The sequence below is a fragment of the Lindgomyces ingoldianus genome (assembly GCF_010093535.1).
Source record: "Lindgomyces ingoldianus strain ATCC 200398 unplaced genomic scaffold BDR25scaffold_12, whole genome shotgun sequence".
Classification (NCBI taxonomy): Eukaryota; Fungi; Ascomycota; class Dothideomycetes; order Pleosporales; family Lindgomycetaceae; genus Lindgomyces; species Lindgomyces ingoldianus.
In genome coordinates this window covers 1,075,209-1,087,892 of record NW_022985173.1, presented here as the reverse complement: position 1 = coordinate 1,087,892, position 12,684 = coordinate 1,075,209, and the positions used below count along the sequence as shown (strand labels likewise).

At 48.7% G+C, this 12,684-nt stretch overlaps 5 protein-coding genes across 5 annotated transcripts; 3 read left to right on the top strand and 2 right to left on the bottom strand.

The window, feature by feature from the left end:
• The first annotated feature begins 1,777 nt into the window (after positions 1-1,777).
• BDR25DRAFT_333615 (uncharacterized protein) lies at positions 1,778-2,670 on the top strand. Its single transcript, XM_033692854.1, has 3 exons — positions 1,778-1,883; positions 1,937-2,361; positions 2,422-2,670. The coding sequence occupies exons 1-3, from the start codon at positions 1,783-1,785 to the stop codon at positions 2,565-2,567; spliced, it is 672 nt and encodes a 223-aa protein (XP_033549088.1). The 5' UTR covers positions 1,778-1,782; the 3' UTR covers positions 2,568-2,670.
• Positions 2,656-3,526, bottom strand: BDR25DRAFT_393125 (uncharacterized protein; the record flags this gene model as incomplete). Its single annotated transcript, XM_033698240.1, has 3 exons — positions 2,656-3,338; positions 3,380-3,387; positions 3,447-3,526. 3 exons carry the CDS (start codon positions 3,524-3,526, stop codon positions 2,656-2,658), a joined length of 771 nt encoding a protein of 256 aa, XP_033549087.1.
• A 332-nt stretch (positions 3,527-3,858) lies between these two features.
• Positions 3,859-4,772, top strand: BDR25DRAFT_324687 (Aldo/keto reductase; the record flags this gene model as incomplete). The annotated part of the gene is made up of 5 exons (XM_033692172.1): positions 3,859-4,015; positions 4,137-4,218; positions 4,252-4,306; positions 4,356-4,447; positions 4,556-4,772. 5 exons carry the CDS (start codon positions 3,859-3,861, stop codon positions 4,770-4,772), a joined length of 603 nt encoding a protein of 200 aa, XP_033549086.1.
• Positions 4,773-4,805: 33 nt separating this feature from the next.
• Positions 4,806-5,485, bottom strand: BDR25DRAFT_353946 (uncharacterized protein; the record flags this gene model as incomplete). Its single annotated transcript, XM_033695238.1, has 6 exons — positions 4,806-4,939; positions 4,974-5,069; positions 5,096-5,204; positions 5,262-5,277; positions 5,337-5,357; positions 5,400-5,485. 6 exons carry the CDS (start codon positions 5,483-5,485, stop codon positions 4,806-4,808), a joined length of 462 nt encoding a protein of 153 aa, XP_033549085.1.
• A 426-nt stretch (positions 5,486-5,911) lies between these two features.
• Positions 5,912-6,334, top strand: BDR25DRAFT_152499 (HET-domain-containing protein; the record flags this gene model as incomplete). Its single annotated transcript, XM_033683915.1, has 1 exon — positions 5,912-6,334. A coding segment is annotated over one exon (423 nt), but the record flags the coding sequence as incomplete, so codon positions are not given.
• Between the last annotated feature and the right edge of the window lie 6,350 nt (positions 6,335-12,684).

Sequence of the window (12,684 nt, the reverse complement as noted above, 5' to 3'; positions counted from 1 at the left end):
CTTCATTCTTGCTAATGATCCGGGGTGAGTTGAATCCTTCGTAGGCTTTCAACGACAGCGCGATCAGCACGCAAAAAAATAGCGTCACGAAAAACCTCGATACACCCGTCTTAAATAGGAATTTTCTCGATTCATGGTGATCGAATCTTTTGGCGTTGCTGAGAAGTGAGCGGGTGTCAGAGTCGAATGTTGAGTTCTCTACAGGCCCGTAGCCTTCTTTCATGAACATCCGAGTTGAGGGGCTTGGGTCTGTGTGCACTTCATCCATGTGGTACATCGCGATGTCTCCGTCATGGTCTTCGAGTGATTCTGGTCGTTGGTTTGCTAATCCCGTTGTGTGTGTTTCTGTATGTGCTCTGCTGACTCGCGCACCAAAGTCTTGATGTCCGGATGTGCTGATGGGTGAGAGGAGGCCTGGTTCCATGGCTGACGCCACACACGCTGACGTCTGCACAAAAGCTCCGCCACCGATCGTAAGCTCAGGTACGGAATTCCGGGCGTTGGGTATTTCTAATAGGCTCCGGAGGTTGACGAGAGTTGAGACGGCCAAGATTGCCCAGGTGGGGATGCTTGAAGGTGACCTTTTTCTGTTGGCAGTTAACCTGAGGTCTAGTTATTTCGTCCCTGGACACGGAGGATTTTGCATGGCGTCACGAGTTCGGGTGTTTTGAGGGGATGCGTGTTTGGGGATTTGGGGGCCAGATGGAAGGCGCCAGGTAAACTGCAGTGTGAACTGCGCGAAGAATGCGATGGAAGAACAGACGAGAAGGATCGAAGTGAAGAAATCGATATATTAGGAGAAATTCGATAGTTATTCAGTAAGCATAGAACAGTCTGCCGACCCACCCGAAATCACGACCGGTACTCATTGTGAAAGCCGGCCGAAGCTGCCCCTCTGTACGTGGAAAGTGGAAGATATGTGTCAGTCGAGCACAGCGCGTCCACTAGAGTCAGTAGGTGGCGAAACGACGAGGATGAGGCCTTCATCGACACTCTTTAATTCGTCCAGAGGTGCCACGCATGTTGCGGATGAGGTTGGTATGGATAAACTAAGAAGGTCTGAGGTTAGAGTACATAAATATGCAGGGAGAATATTGACCCCTGACCAGGGATAAGAGAAGAGTTTGGGGGCCAAAAACCACCCGAAACCCTTCTTATCAGATTTATGTTTCACCTGACTTGGAATAGGCCCCACACCCATCTAAATTCGCCTCAGTCGCGGGGTGTAGATTGTGAGAATACACATAGTCTTCTCATACGAAGATGGGTTGAGAGTGGAGGGAACCTGAACGCGAGTCGCGTCACTAATTAGCTCTAGTGGGTAAGCGGACGTATTAGGCAGTGGGGTGGTTCCATGTGGTTCCTTTAAGCTCAAGTATGCAGCGTCAATTAGCTTCGAGCTGAACTCCTAACTTGCAGAGCGGAAGTTGGCATAGAGTGTATATTGGAGATGACTTTGTTGGTGCTGGGGTTTGGACCGCGGCCGAGGTCAACTGAAGACGATTGCTTTAGGTTTAGCTTTCTCCACGTTGACTTCTCACGGCCGACATCATTCCCCCAAGACTGATGACAAATGCTAGCGGCGGGAAACATATTCTCCTATTTTCCAATTGATGGTACTTAACTCCTCGTTTACGGTCATTGTTAGGCGCTGCACCAAATTTCCTGTCCTCAGAGTACAATGTCCAAAATCGTGCTGTACGATCTACCGAGCAAACCACCATGTGCCTCATGGTCACCGAATCCATGGAAATGTAAGTTAGCAAGGCAATTGTGAAGAGTATGCTGATGTGGAAAGCTCGTATGATATTGAACTACAAGGGGATTGACTATGAAACGGAATGGGTGGAGTATCCTGATTTGGCGCCCACATTCAAATCTTTGCAAGTATCCACTATATTTTAGAACAGGAGATTTTCTAACGCTGATTCAATAGCGGCTTGCCACCAAATAACAAGGATGGAGTCGGATATTTTGCCGAATACACAAGCCCATCTGTCAAATTTGGGGATGGGACATACTGCATGGACTCTTGGAAGATTGCAATTGAACTTGAGAAGCGGTATCCATCTCCATCGCTCCACATAGATGACCCAATCGTGGTTCAAGTCCGGAACCTTATTCCGGAGATCATGGGCCCCTTGCAGCCTAATATCATTCCAAAAGTTCCTCGAATGCTGCTCAACCCGCCGTCAGTGGAATATTTCGAACGAACTCGCAAGGAGCGCTACGGGATGTCACTTTCCCAAGTCGAGGAGGATAGAGGTGGTGAGCCCAGCTGGAAGGCTGCCGAGCAACCAATTAACGAGATCGCGGATTTGCTGAAGAAGAAGGGTGGGCCATTTTTCCTTGGGAAGACCGGTAAGTTCTACATGAGTAAAACGCCTGCCGGTCTAGTAATTCCGGCTAACAAGGTTGCAGTGTCGTACGCTGATCTCATCTTCGTGTCCTTTCTACATTTTCTCAAACGGCTTGACAAAGGAGTTTTCGAGAGATTCCTATCGTTTGACACTGCGTTCTCAACGATTTACGATGCCTCCAAAGAGTGGCTGGCGAAGGATGATTAACGACATCCTCATTGTTACTAAGCCTTGATCAGTATCACTTGCTTGTGAGCAGTGCTACCTACGCACCAGGGATAGAAAACTAACGTTTCTAATTGTTCTTATCATAATCGAGTTGTGATGTTGAGTTCCTTAAAGCTGTTGATTCTTCTACTAACCTAACAGCTTGCTTGAGGACATCTCGGTCTGGCTGAAATGTGAGTCTGTCCAATGCCTCTTCACAAGGAAAGAACTCGGGGGCAAAATCAGCCTCGCCCGTCAACGTCGTGGCTCCAGAGCCCGAATCCAGGGTAGCGATATACCACCAAATTAATTTAACACTCGACCCCCCTTCGATTTCCCTCATTGTGAACATGAAAGGCTCTGTGAGATTAGGATATGTGCGGGCCATGTCCGGAATGTCCGTTGATCCGTCGGCAGGTGGAGCTCGGGTTGCCATCGTTACCGGGAGCAGATGGCATAGATAACCAGTCTCCTCCACCACTTCTCTCAGAGCAGCTTCCTTTCGTGATTCTCCACAGTTACGCCGGCCCTTCGCTAAAAGCCATTCGTCTTTCCTCAGGTAATGAAGCAAGCATACTTTCTTCTCCGGTGATGCCGTAAGATCGAACAGAACGGCACCGCAGCTTTCAACAAACCGTTCAGAAGGAAGTTGGCGGGTAATGAAGGAAGATGCCGCCATCCTTAGGTGTGTGGTCATGAGAAGTGGCCGAGCCTTTTGGTAGAAAAAGCCATCGCAGATGATAAAACGGGACTTTAGAATCCACGTGACCGCTCGCTAATTTCCAAGCCAAAAGGGTCTTACTCCCGATCACATATCAAACTTCATCAAGCATTCCGATCGGCGGCTTATATATCGCAAATAGAGCAAGTCAAGGCTACTATTTTTGCCGATGCGCAATAGGAGCCTCTCCCGATACCCTAATGGATTCGGGAAGCCACTGGCAAACCACTAACGCCATCAATCATCAAATATTACACTATCTCTACCGTCTATAGAGCTCCCTTCCATTCCGAGACGTCGCCATGAAGATATCAAACAATTGGAACGAAGATTTGGTCAAGAAAGCGGAAACTAGCTGCTATTGAGGGTCATTGTGCACATTCCTTCCTCACAAAGTTTTTTGCTACTGCCCCTTCTCGATCATTCCACACTGCAGCTTGCAGGTTCTTTCAAACTACTCGCCGCCTCCAACCTCCTAGCACACCACGACAACGATTCAGAATGGCGATACTAAATTTCAGCTCAACATGGGCACAGATATCCCCGCCATTGGCTTCGATACCTGGCAGGATGCCGACACTCAAGAACCAGCTGTTACAAATCGCCCTCAAGGCCGGCTATTGTCATATCGTCGATACCTCTCGAATCTACGGCACGGACATGGCTGCAGGAAGTGCCATCAAGAAGTCTGGTATACCACGAGGACTCCTCTTCATCACTATCAAGGGTGGAACAACTCCCATCATCCCGACGATGTGGAGAAGGCAGTGGATCCCTCTTTAAAGGACCTTGGAACCGACTATCTCGGCCTCTGCCTCATAGATTAGCCGCCACCATTCGCTCGGGAGGCGTCCTAATGCTGAAGGGTAGTAACGGTAAGATGCAAAGGGGAGCCGTTGATTACGTCGAGACTTACATGGAGATGGAGAAGTGATCGAAGTCAGGGAAAGCTAAAGTAATCAGATTCTCGAACTTCAGCAAAGGAGAAATTGAGCGCCTCCTCAGTGAGCCTCGTGTGGTCTGTGGCGAGTATTTGAATGAACTCAGCCCCACTAACTTTTTCTTAGGTACCTGCCGCCTACCAGATCGAGCTTCATCCGCGGCTGCAGCAACAGCCATTCACTGATTTCCCCAAGCAAAAGGGCATCCACATCACTCAGTATCCACCTTCAGGAAACAAACGAGATCTACGATAGCGGAAAGAATATGGGAAAATTAATGGAGGACCCTGTCCTTGTCGAGATTGGCAAGAAACACGGCAAGCCAGGCGCGAAGGTTGCCTTGCCTGGAGCATTGCCAAGGGTCATTCTGTAATCCCGAAATCGAAGACTAAACACCACATCAAGTTGAATCTCGAGAGCGACTTCAAGCTTCCCCGGAAGGATATCAAAAAGCTTGACTCGATCGATAAGACATTGCGGTCCAATGACCCCAGCAAAAGCTTTCAATGGGACCTCTACTCTGATCTTGACAGGGAGAACTAAGGCAAAGTAGGCTAGGTGTTTGAACTGGAGTGATCAGAATGGCTTCGCAAAGTTTTTAGGAACATAAAAAATTGGTCCTAAGGATATGAATAGATTTCCTGGGAGCCACAATTCCAGATTGCATCGTTCTAGGAGAATGCTCAAAGTCAGCAATCTTGTGTCCCGTACTCAGCAGAGCTCTGCAGCCCTGTAATTTGCCACCATTGTTAACGATAATAGATGCACTCAAAGGGTGGAAGATATATCTCGTCGGCGCTCCCCGCAAAACCCTCGTGCATATCCGAAGGATGAAAATACCTTGGACACACAGCCACATACCGCACCAGCCACATGGTCCGTGTCCGAGTGGTCTGTGGTTTCGGCCCTTCTAGTCATCAGGTAGGATGAAGGTATGAACACCACAATCCTCCCATGGAGAACACGAGAACACAACTGCGACCGAGGAGGGTGTTACAGCAATTGAGAGTTAAAGTGTCCAATTATGGAGACCACATCATCGATCCGCCTTCAGAATGAGCCCAGCCAAACGTGTAGGAATGGAAGCTGCTCTATTTGGGGGCTGACTGGGGGGCTTTTACCCAGTGTCTGTCAGGGTGAAGGTCTTAGCACAGCTCCTAGTTAGCATACGCCTCAGTGATGCAGCTGAATACAATATAAGGTGCCAGAGCCGAATCAATTGTCGGCCGCAATAGCGGACTTCGTACCACCCTCATTCACCAATGTCTCCATTTCAACGAAATATATTTTGCATCTATGCCTACAATCAGATGATATAAATGCATTAAACCATCGTCATGGGGAATGAGAACGACATCTGGAGATTCCGTAAGCAACTGGTTGCCCAACTGCCATCGCGACTGAACGAGGACTTTGGCGTAAACCTAGGTCTGGAGGCCTTCCTCTCAGCAATCCAGTTTTCAGACTTTCAAGATGGGCTAATTGAAAGAACAGATGCGCTCGCCGAATTGGAGAACACCTACCCAGACCTAGATGAGGAGGAAGCATGGCGTATTGAGTTAGAGGACACTGTCTCAAGATACAACTACTTGCTGGATCTAGGCACTTCCAATACTTCAGTTCGCACTGAGCGCGCACTCCTAGAGCACACAGAAGATTCATCAAATCCTATTAGATACCCCCTCCCACCGTACGACGAAGTCACACTCACTCCTGGGACCGACAACATTCGTCTCCTCCAATTGCTTCCTGGCAACTACGACGATCCGATAGTTTGTTATCTTTTCCAAATCGACTCCATCACTCTGTACGAATATGATGCGCTCTCCTACGTTTGGGGCTCAACGGACGGCCAACGAGTCATATTTGTTAATGACTGGGAAATGGCGGTTACTCAGAATCTAGAAGTCGCGCTCCGCTCACTTCGAGGTGAGGAAGATCCCAAGATTATCTGGGTCGATGCAATCTGCATAGATCAGACCTCCGTTCCGGAGAAATCAAGCCAGGTGGGGAAAATGGGTGATATCTACAAAGCAGCCAAGAAAGTCGTCGTGTTTCTTGGGCCTGAGAATCAAGCTAGCGACACCGTGTTCGACTTCTTAGAAGAAGGCTACTCTCAACTACCGGATCTTGGACAAACCGAAGACACAGATGCGTTGTGTGGACTGTCTGCAGCTGCATACCTGGTCGAGCATCATCTATCTCTCGTCCAAGCCTTTGTGGACTTTCTTTTCCGGCCTTGGTTTTCCAGGATTTGGGTCAGGCAAGAATACATACGTGCGACCGAGGTACCAAAGCTCTTTTGCGGCCGACGCTCTAAAGATTTCCCCAAGCTCGCCTTCAATCTATTATGCGAAGCAGTCTTCCTCCTGCCAACATTACTCAAGCAGCCAATGTCCGACGTTATCAGACCTCGTCAATTTCATGAAGTCTATTCTCGAGCAGTATCTGTATTCCAAACAATGAACTCGGCGAATCGATATCCCGAGCGCGTTGATGACTGGCTGTGCAACGAAGGCATCACTGGCTGCAAAGCGAAAGACTCGCGAGACCTCATCTTTAGTATCTGCGCACTCTTCGATCCTGTTGCCAACGCTGTGCTCAGCGCCGACTATTCGCGACCTGTCGAAGATGTGTTTACAAAAGCATCGGCTTGGATGCTGATGATGGAGCAGTCGCCGAGGATGCTAGTGCAGTATCCGGCTTTTGAAAGTGACGGTTTGCCATCGTGGGTGTTGGACTTTAGGAGGGCACGACCAACCTCTCGACACCACGAGTTTGTTGCAACGTTCGACTATGACATCTTCAGTGAGAGTGAAGATGAAGAGGAGGAGGAGGAGGACAATAAAAGTGAAATTGAAAATGAAGAGTGTAGTAAAAAGGGTAGCGAAGGTGAAGAGAAAGAGGACATTAACGAGGGGAGTGCAGAAAACAAGAAACATGAGGGTGAAGAGTGGGAAACGAATAATTATACTGGATTTGCTGAAGCCGACAAAAGCTGGATGAAAGATGCAGGGACTGTTCGGATAAAGGATGAGAGTCAGCTGAACCAAGACAAGGACAAAAAAAATGACGCAACCCAGCAAAAGCAATTCGAGAATGGCACGCAATATCAGGATAGTACCGATCTAGAGGTTCCCCTGAGAAGTGCTGAGAAGGTTCAAGGAGGTGACTTCTCGAAGTCAACAGCGGAACCAATCGGTCAAGAGGAATTTGACCAGGAGAATGAGACAAGGGAACAGTCCCTCACATTCGAGCGAATTTCTGGTGCTGAACACAAAGCATCATTAGAAATGCCATCCGACTTGATCGAGGAACCCCAGGGATCCAGGGAACAGCCTGGTGAGGAGGCCGAACCCGAACCCGAACCTGAGATTCCAGGGCAGCCCCCGACAATACACTGTTCACTTTACCAACAGATCCTCGCCATCCCAGGCATCGAATTCGACATCATCTCGGAAGTTCACGAGTTTGCATCCGAAGATAGACTCGAAGTTATTGGCAAGCTCTGGCATTTAGAAAAACTATTCCAGACTAACCGACAGAACGATATCGACAAACCGAACTTTGGGATCGAATCACTTCACAGCCAGGATCGTATCCTCGAATGGACAGTCAAAGTCCCAATCGATCATATGGTGTCAGTGTTGATCTCGCGCTCAGAGCATTATCTTGAGTTCCTTGATGCAGAGCTTGAGAACTATGTTGAGCAAATTAGTAGTGAGCTACTGGAAGAATTACTTGGGGCTCTACTTTTCGACTACAAAAGATTTGAATCAGAGATGGAAGCCCAACTCTCCACAGAACTTATCCTCAACGGCACTATTGTGGAGGAAACGACGCATCTTACCCATTCTCTTGTCGACAGACACCTGTATTCTACCCTAATATCACATCTCACCTCTCCCAACCAAAAGCAAAACGAAACCCTCCGATGTCACCTCCGTGACCTAGCGATCGATATCCTCCCCGCACTCGTCGCGCAATCATCCCCTCCCAAATCTCCGCGGCCCCGATCCTTTACCTCATCTTCCTCATCTTCCAACACACCCTCGCTTGAAGCAATACCCTTACCACCTCCGACTCTTCACTCTCTGCCCCGGACCCACACTGACCTCCTCCAAGCCTGGGAAAATGAACGCGAAGACATCTTCTCCCAACTATTCACATCCTGCTGTTTCTTCCGCACGAAAGCTGGATTCCCGGGGCTTGGCGCTTTCGGATTGAAAGGATTGGAGGTTGGGGATGTCGTTGTGCAGTTGCAGGGTGTGCCGTTGCCGATGGTTTTGAGGAGGAGAGGGAGTGATGAGGGGGGGAAAGGAGATTTGTGGAGGTTGATTGGTCCGATTGTTGTGAGGGGAATTATGGATGGGGAGGTCAAGAGGTTGGTAAGGGATGGGGTGCTAGAGAAAAAGGTGTTTAGGATTAAGTGATGAAGATATGAGAATAATGATGAGAGCAACTTTACTCTAGATGGTGAAGCGCAGAGACTTTGTCGTAGATGCGTAAGTTTTTGTGGGAAGCTAGTATGATCGCATTACGAATTTTAAGGATAGCTATTGCGAACCATCCGTATAAAGAGACACCCAGCACTTAAGCCTGCTGCCTCAACTCCCTGAATACCAGATTGCCGACTTCTAGTCTCCAGACCATTAAACCACTTATATAAAGCCAATAGATTTACATTCATATCACATACGACCATAGGACCAAGAAAAATCCGAACCCCGTTCGATCTTCGATAGATAATCTCGGTACCGGCGGATTAGTAGTTAGGTGGGTGACCACTAGCGAATACCTGCTGTTGTATGTTTTTGTTTATTTTTGTCAATTGCTATAAACTTTTTTTAATTAAAAAAATAGCTCTGCCGTACTATTCTGATTCTAATGATAAACGCCCATAGGGTGATCTGCGCTTTTCCTCAGATTTTTGAAACTATTCACTACTAGAATCTGAGCCTGGAGGGCAGTGTGGTTAAACGAAAACTCTAATTGTATGCATTCCTAGTCTTTTGGATGTTGAGTAAGCATTACTCTCGCGCTCTACTAGCCTTGCTTGGTGACTAGAATCTAGTTGCGTGTTTGTAATTGATGGATGGCGTTGGTATTATTATCACGACATGAAATCTAGTGTAAAAATAGGCATGAATGAGGGAAGCTCCTTCATGATTTTTAATCATTTCACCATGTTGGACTTTCCCGCCCTGAGAAATATGGACTAGTTTGTATCTGCATAGCTTACTATTCTAATGCATGCGTTCCCTAGGATCTTAGTTCGTTTGTACTTGCAGAATCCATTGTTTCAACAATTCCCTCACAAGGGTGAAATAAACGAGCTGATTTAGTTATTGTCGGTTCTCAAAGAAAAACTCTTTTTTTCGTCGGTTCGTTCTATAATAAAACCTTTCTTTTGCTCCTCCGGATCTGCGGTCTTCCGACCTGGTTGCAGGTCTTGGCGGCGGCTATCCGGTGTCCTGGATAGTGGGATCTGAAAACTGCAGACAACTGAACTTCAGTGTAAGGAATAAATATTTTTATAGAAAGATTTTAGGAAGAGTTTGATTGATTAGGGAAATTAAGTGAAGATGTTGGTACGTATGGAAATAGACCGTTGGAAGCTATCGTGTTGGTGATCCGGATGTGCTTCCTTCCGATCAAACGCAGCGGCTACCGACAGTCCTGGTGCATATTTCGAAGAGCTTGCTATACAGAACTCCTTGAACTAGGTTGTGATAGAGTGGTGTTGACTTAGGTATCCCGTTAGCATGGACGAACATGATGTTCGGTTTCAGACAGGGTCCCCACACACGGTGCGGGGATATCGACTACATACCTACCTCCAAGTATCATGTCGTGGATAGATTAACTGACTGAGGGAGACGTGAGGTTGGAATGTTCCTCACGGTTCGGGTTTTAAAGTTGCCGTAGACTGGACGTTCTGTTAAGGTTTCAGGTGTCGAGGGACAGTGTGGGGATCTCGACAATATCCAGCACTCTATTGGCGTGAACACCAACGAGTGGACCCTATCTCTACGGCAAAGTTTCCATGTACCATAGCAACAGTAGGAGAACTGCTGATCTAATAGCTACGTTAGCTCAAAAGCAACTCAGGTTGGAAATGCTGCAGGTCCTGCGATAGAGTTACACTAGCAAGTGTCAGCACGCGGGCTCGTCCCGAGTTGCAAGAACTGGCGGATTACGGTATCTTTTGGCTTCCCAACTGCCGGTAGGAACGTTTCAAATCCGAGTTTTAGGCGCTTTTCACGTTTTCTGATTGCTTTTGCAATGGATGTCGCAACCAGTGGCACAACTCGGTTAAAACCCCGACATTTATTCTTCGTCTAGCTCGAGCCGCGAATATTTTTCTATCTGCGTGTAAGGAGTAAGGCGGCGGGAGAATGTTTGTGATGCTAATGAGCTATTGTAGGAGATGCCGACCGTCCCTTTTTGTCCTTTCCTTTGGCCAGTTTAAAGCTCCGACAATGGATCGAGTCTGTAAACGAGCTGCCCCACAATCTATCGAACTGCAAAAGTTTCAGTCTTTCTTCTTGGGTCTTCGAATCTCAACCTGTAGGTTGCTCCTTTCAGGGATGCTGCCTCAGGTGAGGCAGTGGACTAGAATTGAAATTGAGCATCAGCAGGCTCATCTAGACTCTTTCAAAAAGGTAGTCGAACGTGGATTTTCCTCCGCAGATGTTGGACTACATTCCGTCGTCTCAGCTGCCCGAAGCAAGGCCTTCAGCAGGTATGCTGGGCTGTGCGAAAGGTGTAGGCCTGAAAGATCTGTGCTGTACGAACTGTCAGGCTCCACGTGAAGGAATAGGTTTCTAGTTTGGAGTTTGTTCCTTCCAAGGTGGCGGTGTCTACGCAACCTATCGATTGCGCCCACGCCGTGGGTGTGGGATCGGTCGGAGTGTTACCTGCAAGCGTGGTTGTTCTGGCCTGGGAGACCCTCGCCCTCACCCCGCAGGCTCAAACTGGCAGCGTCTGAGGTAACACAAAATGCTTCATCGTACGGACTATCCAACGCATACTCTTGAAATCCAAATAGCGGTGAAATACGGATCTTGGCGAGACAAGACGATGAGGGGTAAGACAACAGAGAGCGAGATATGAGTGTGATGAAGTGTAGTGGTGGATTGCGTATACACTGTTGAAGAGATTGAGAGGTGTTAATGCGGATAATATTGGAAAGGCGCGCTATTACCAGATGTGGGAGTCACGTTCAAGCAGAAAGGGTACAGATCTGTACAGCGCATGAAGCGTTATAGTGAACTGTGGTTCGGCTCGAATGGACAAAACATATGATGGGACTTACATTCAGATATCAATCTATTCGAATCGTTTCTGTGGTTCATCGTACCTGTCAGCCGTCGCTTCTACGATCCAAGCAACCTTGGAACGCATGAATGGCAAATGTGAACCGCAAGCAAACGCACATCACCGTCCAGATCTCCAAAGACCCAGCCACTTGCGCAATACGATAGCATATTCCGTGCCTAAAAGGTGCAATCGACGGTGAGTGCTTTACAAAGTTTTGGTGTTGGGCCTGCCAAACTGACATTGGCAGGACGGAGGCGCCATCAAGAGGGGAAGCCATTCCGCAAGTTCAAACGCACACATAACAGATACGTCGGAGAATTAAAGCGTCCCCCTACCTGGCCTGGACCCAACCCTGATCCTCCTCGCCATCGGCCACGATAGGCCACGATAGGCTGCTCAGCGAACAGGCGTGTAAGCTGAGTTTTGTGCTCCATGTGGACCACGAGGCAACGAGGGGCAAAGCCACAGATCGCCGTGATCCTTGACCAAGGGGCTCAGGGACTGGGAAGAGGACGGGATGGGCGAATTGGCGTTGGAACCGTTGTAGGCACGGCCTCGCGATGGGAGACGCCATCTGTCGCGGCGACGGAGAATTGCTGTGACGTGTGAGCTGGAAGTTGGAACCACGGATCAGAAGTTTGAAGGTCCCACCCCGGCGGGGTTTGGTTGCGTAGTCTACGGATCATCGTGCTGACAGCCACTTGACAGGACCTAGGATACACGGCGAACCTGAGGTTGCGTTCTGATGTGAGGGAGAGTGGTCGGTCTATCGTGCCCTGTCGATGAAGGTATCGTAGCCGTCGGGGATCCCTGCGCCGCGAAATTGGGCCAACGTCTCACAGCACTTTTGTGCCTGTGCATGAAGTTATGAAGCGATACGAGCGACATCAAGTTGGGTTAGTGCGAACGACAGGCGGGGGGGGAGGGGGCAGGGTCCGATGGCAGCATCTGCCGCAACGACGACTGACGACGACAACATGTCCAGCGCCATCGCATCACGAAGAGCAGTGTCATGCAGCCGACGGCGGGCAGCCGCATCGATTGGAGCGGCGGCCAAGTTTGCAACAAGCTGCAGCAGCTGCATGCAAGCAAGCGCTGAGTTGATTAGGCGGGCAAGCGTCGATATGCGTGT

Excerpts from the sequence above, each read along its gene's own strand:
- BDR25DRAFT_333615 (XM_033692854.1), top strand. The coding sequence starts at position 1,783 with ATGCTGATGTGGAAAGCTCGTATGATATTGAACTACAAGGGGATTGAC. Across the intron at positions 1,884-1,936 it reads GCGCCCACATTCAAATCTTT|CGGCTTGCCACCAAATAACA; the intron begins GCAAGTATCCAC and ends CTGATTCAATAG. Across the intron at positions 2,362-2,421 it reads ATTTTTCCTTGGGAAGACCG|TGTCGTACGCTGATCTCATC; the intron begins GTAAGTTCTACA and ends ACAAGGTTGCAG.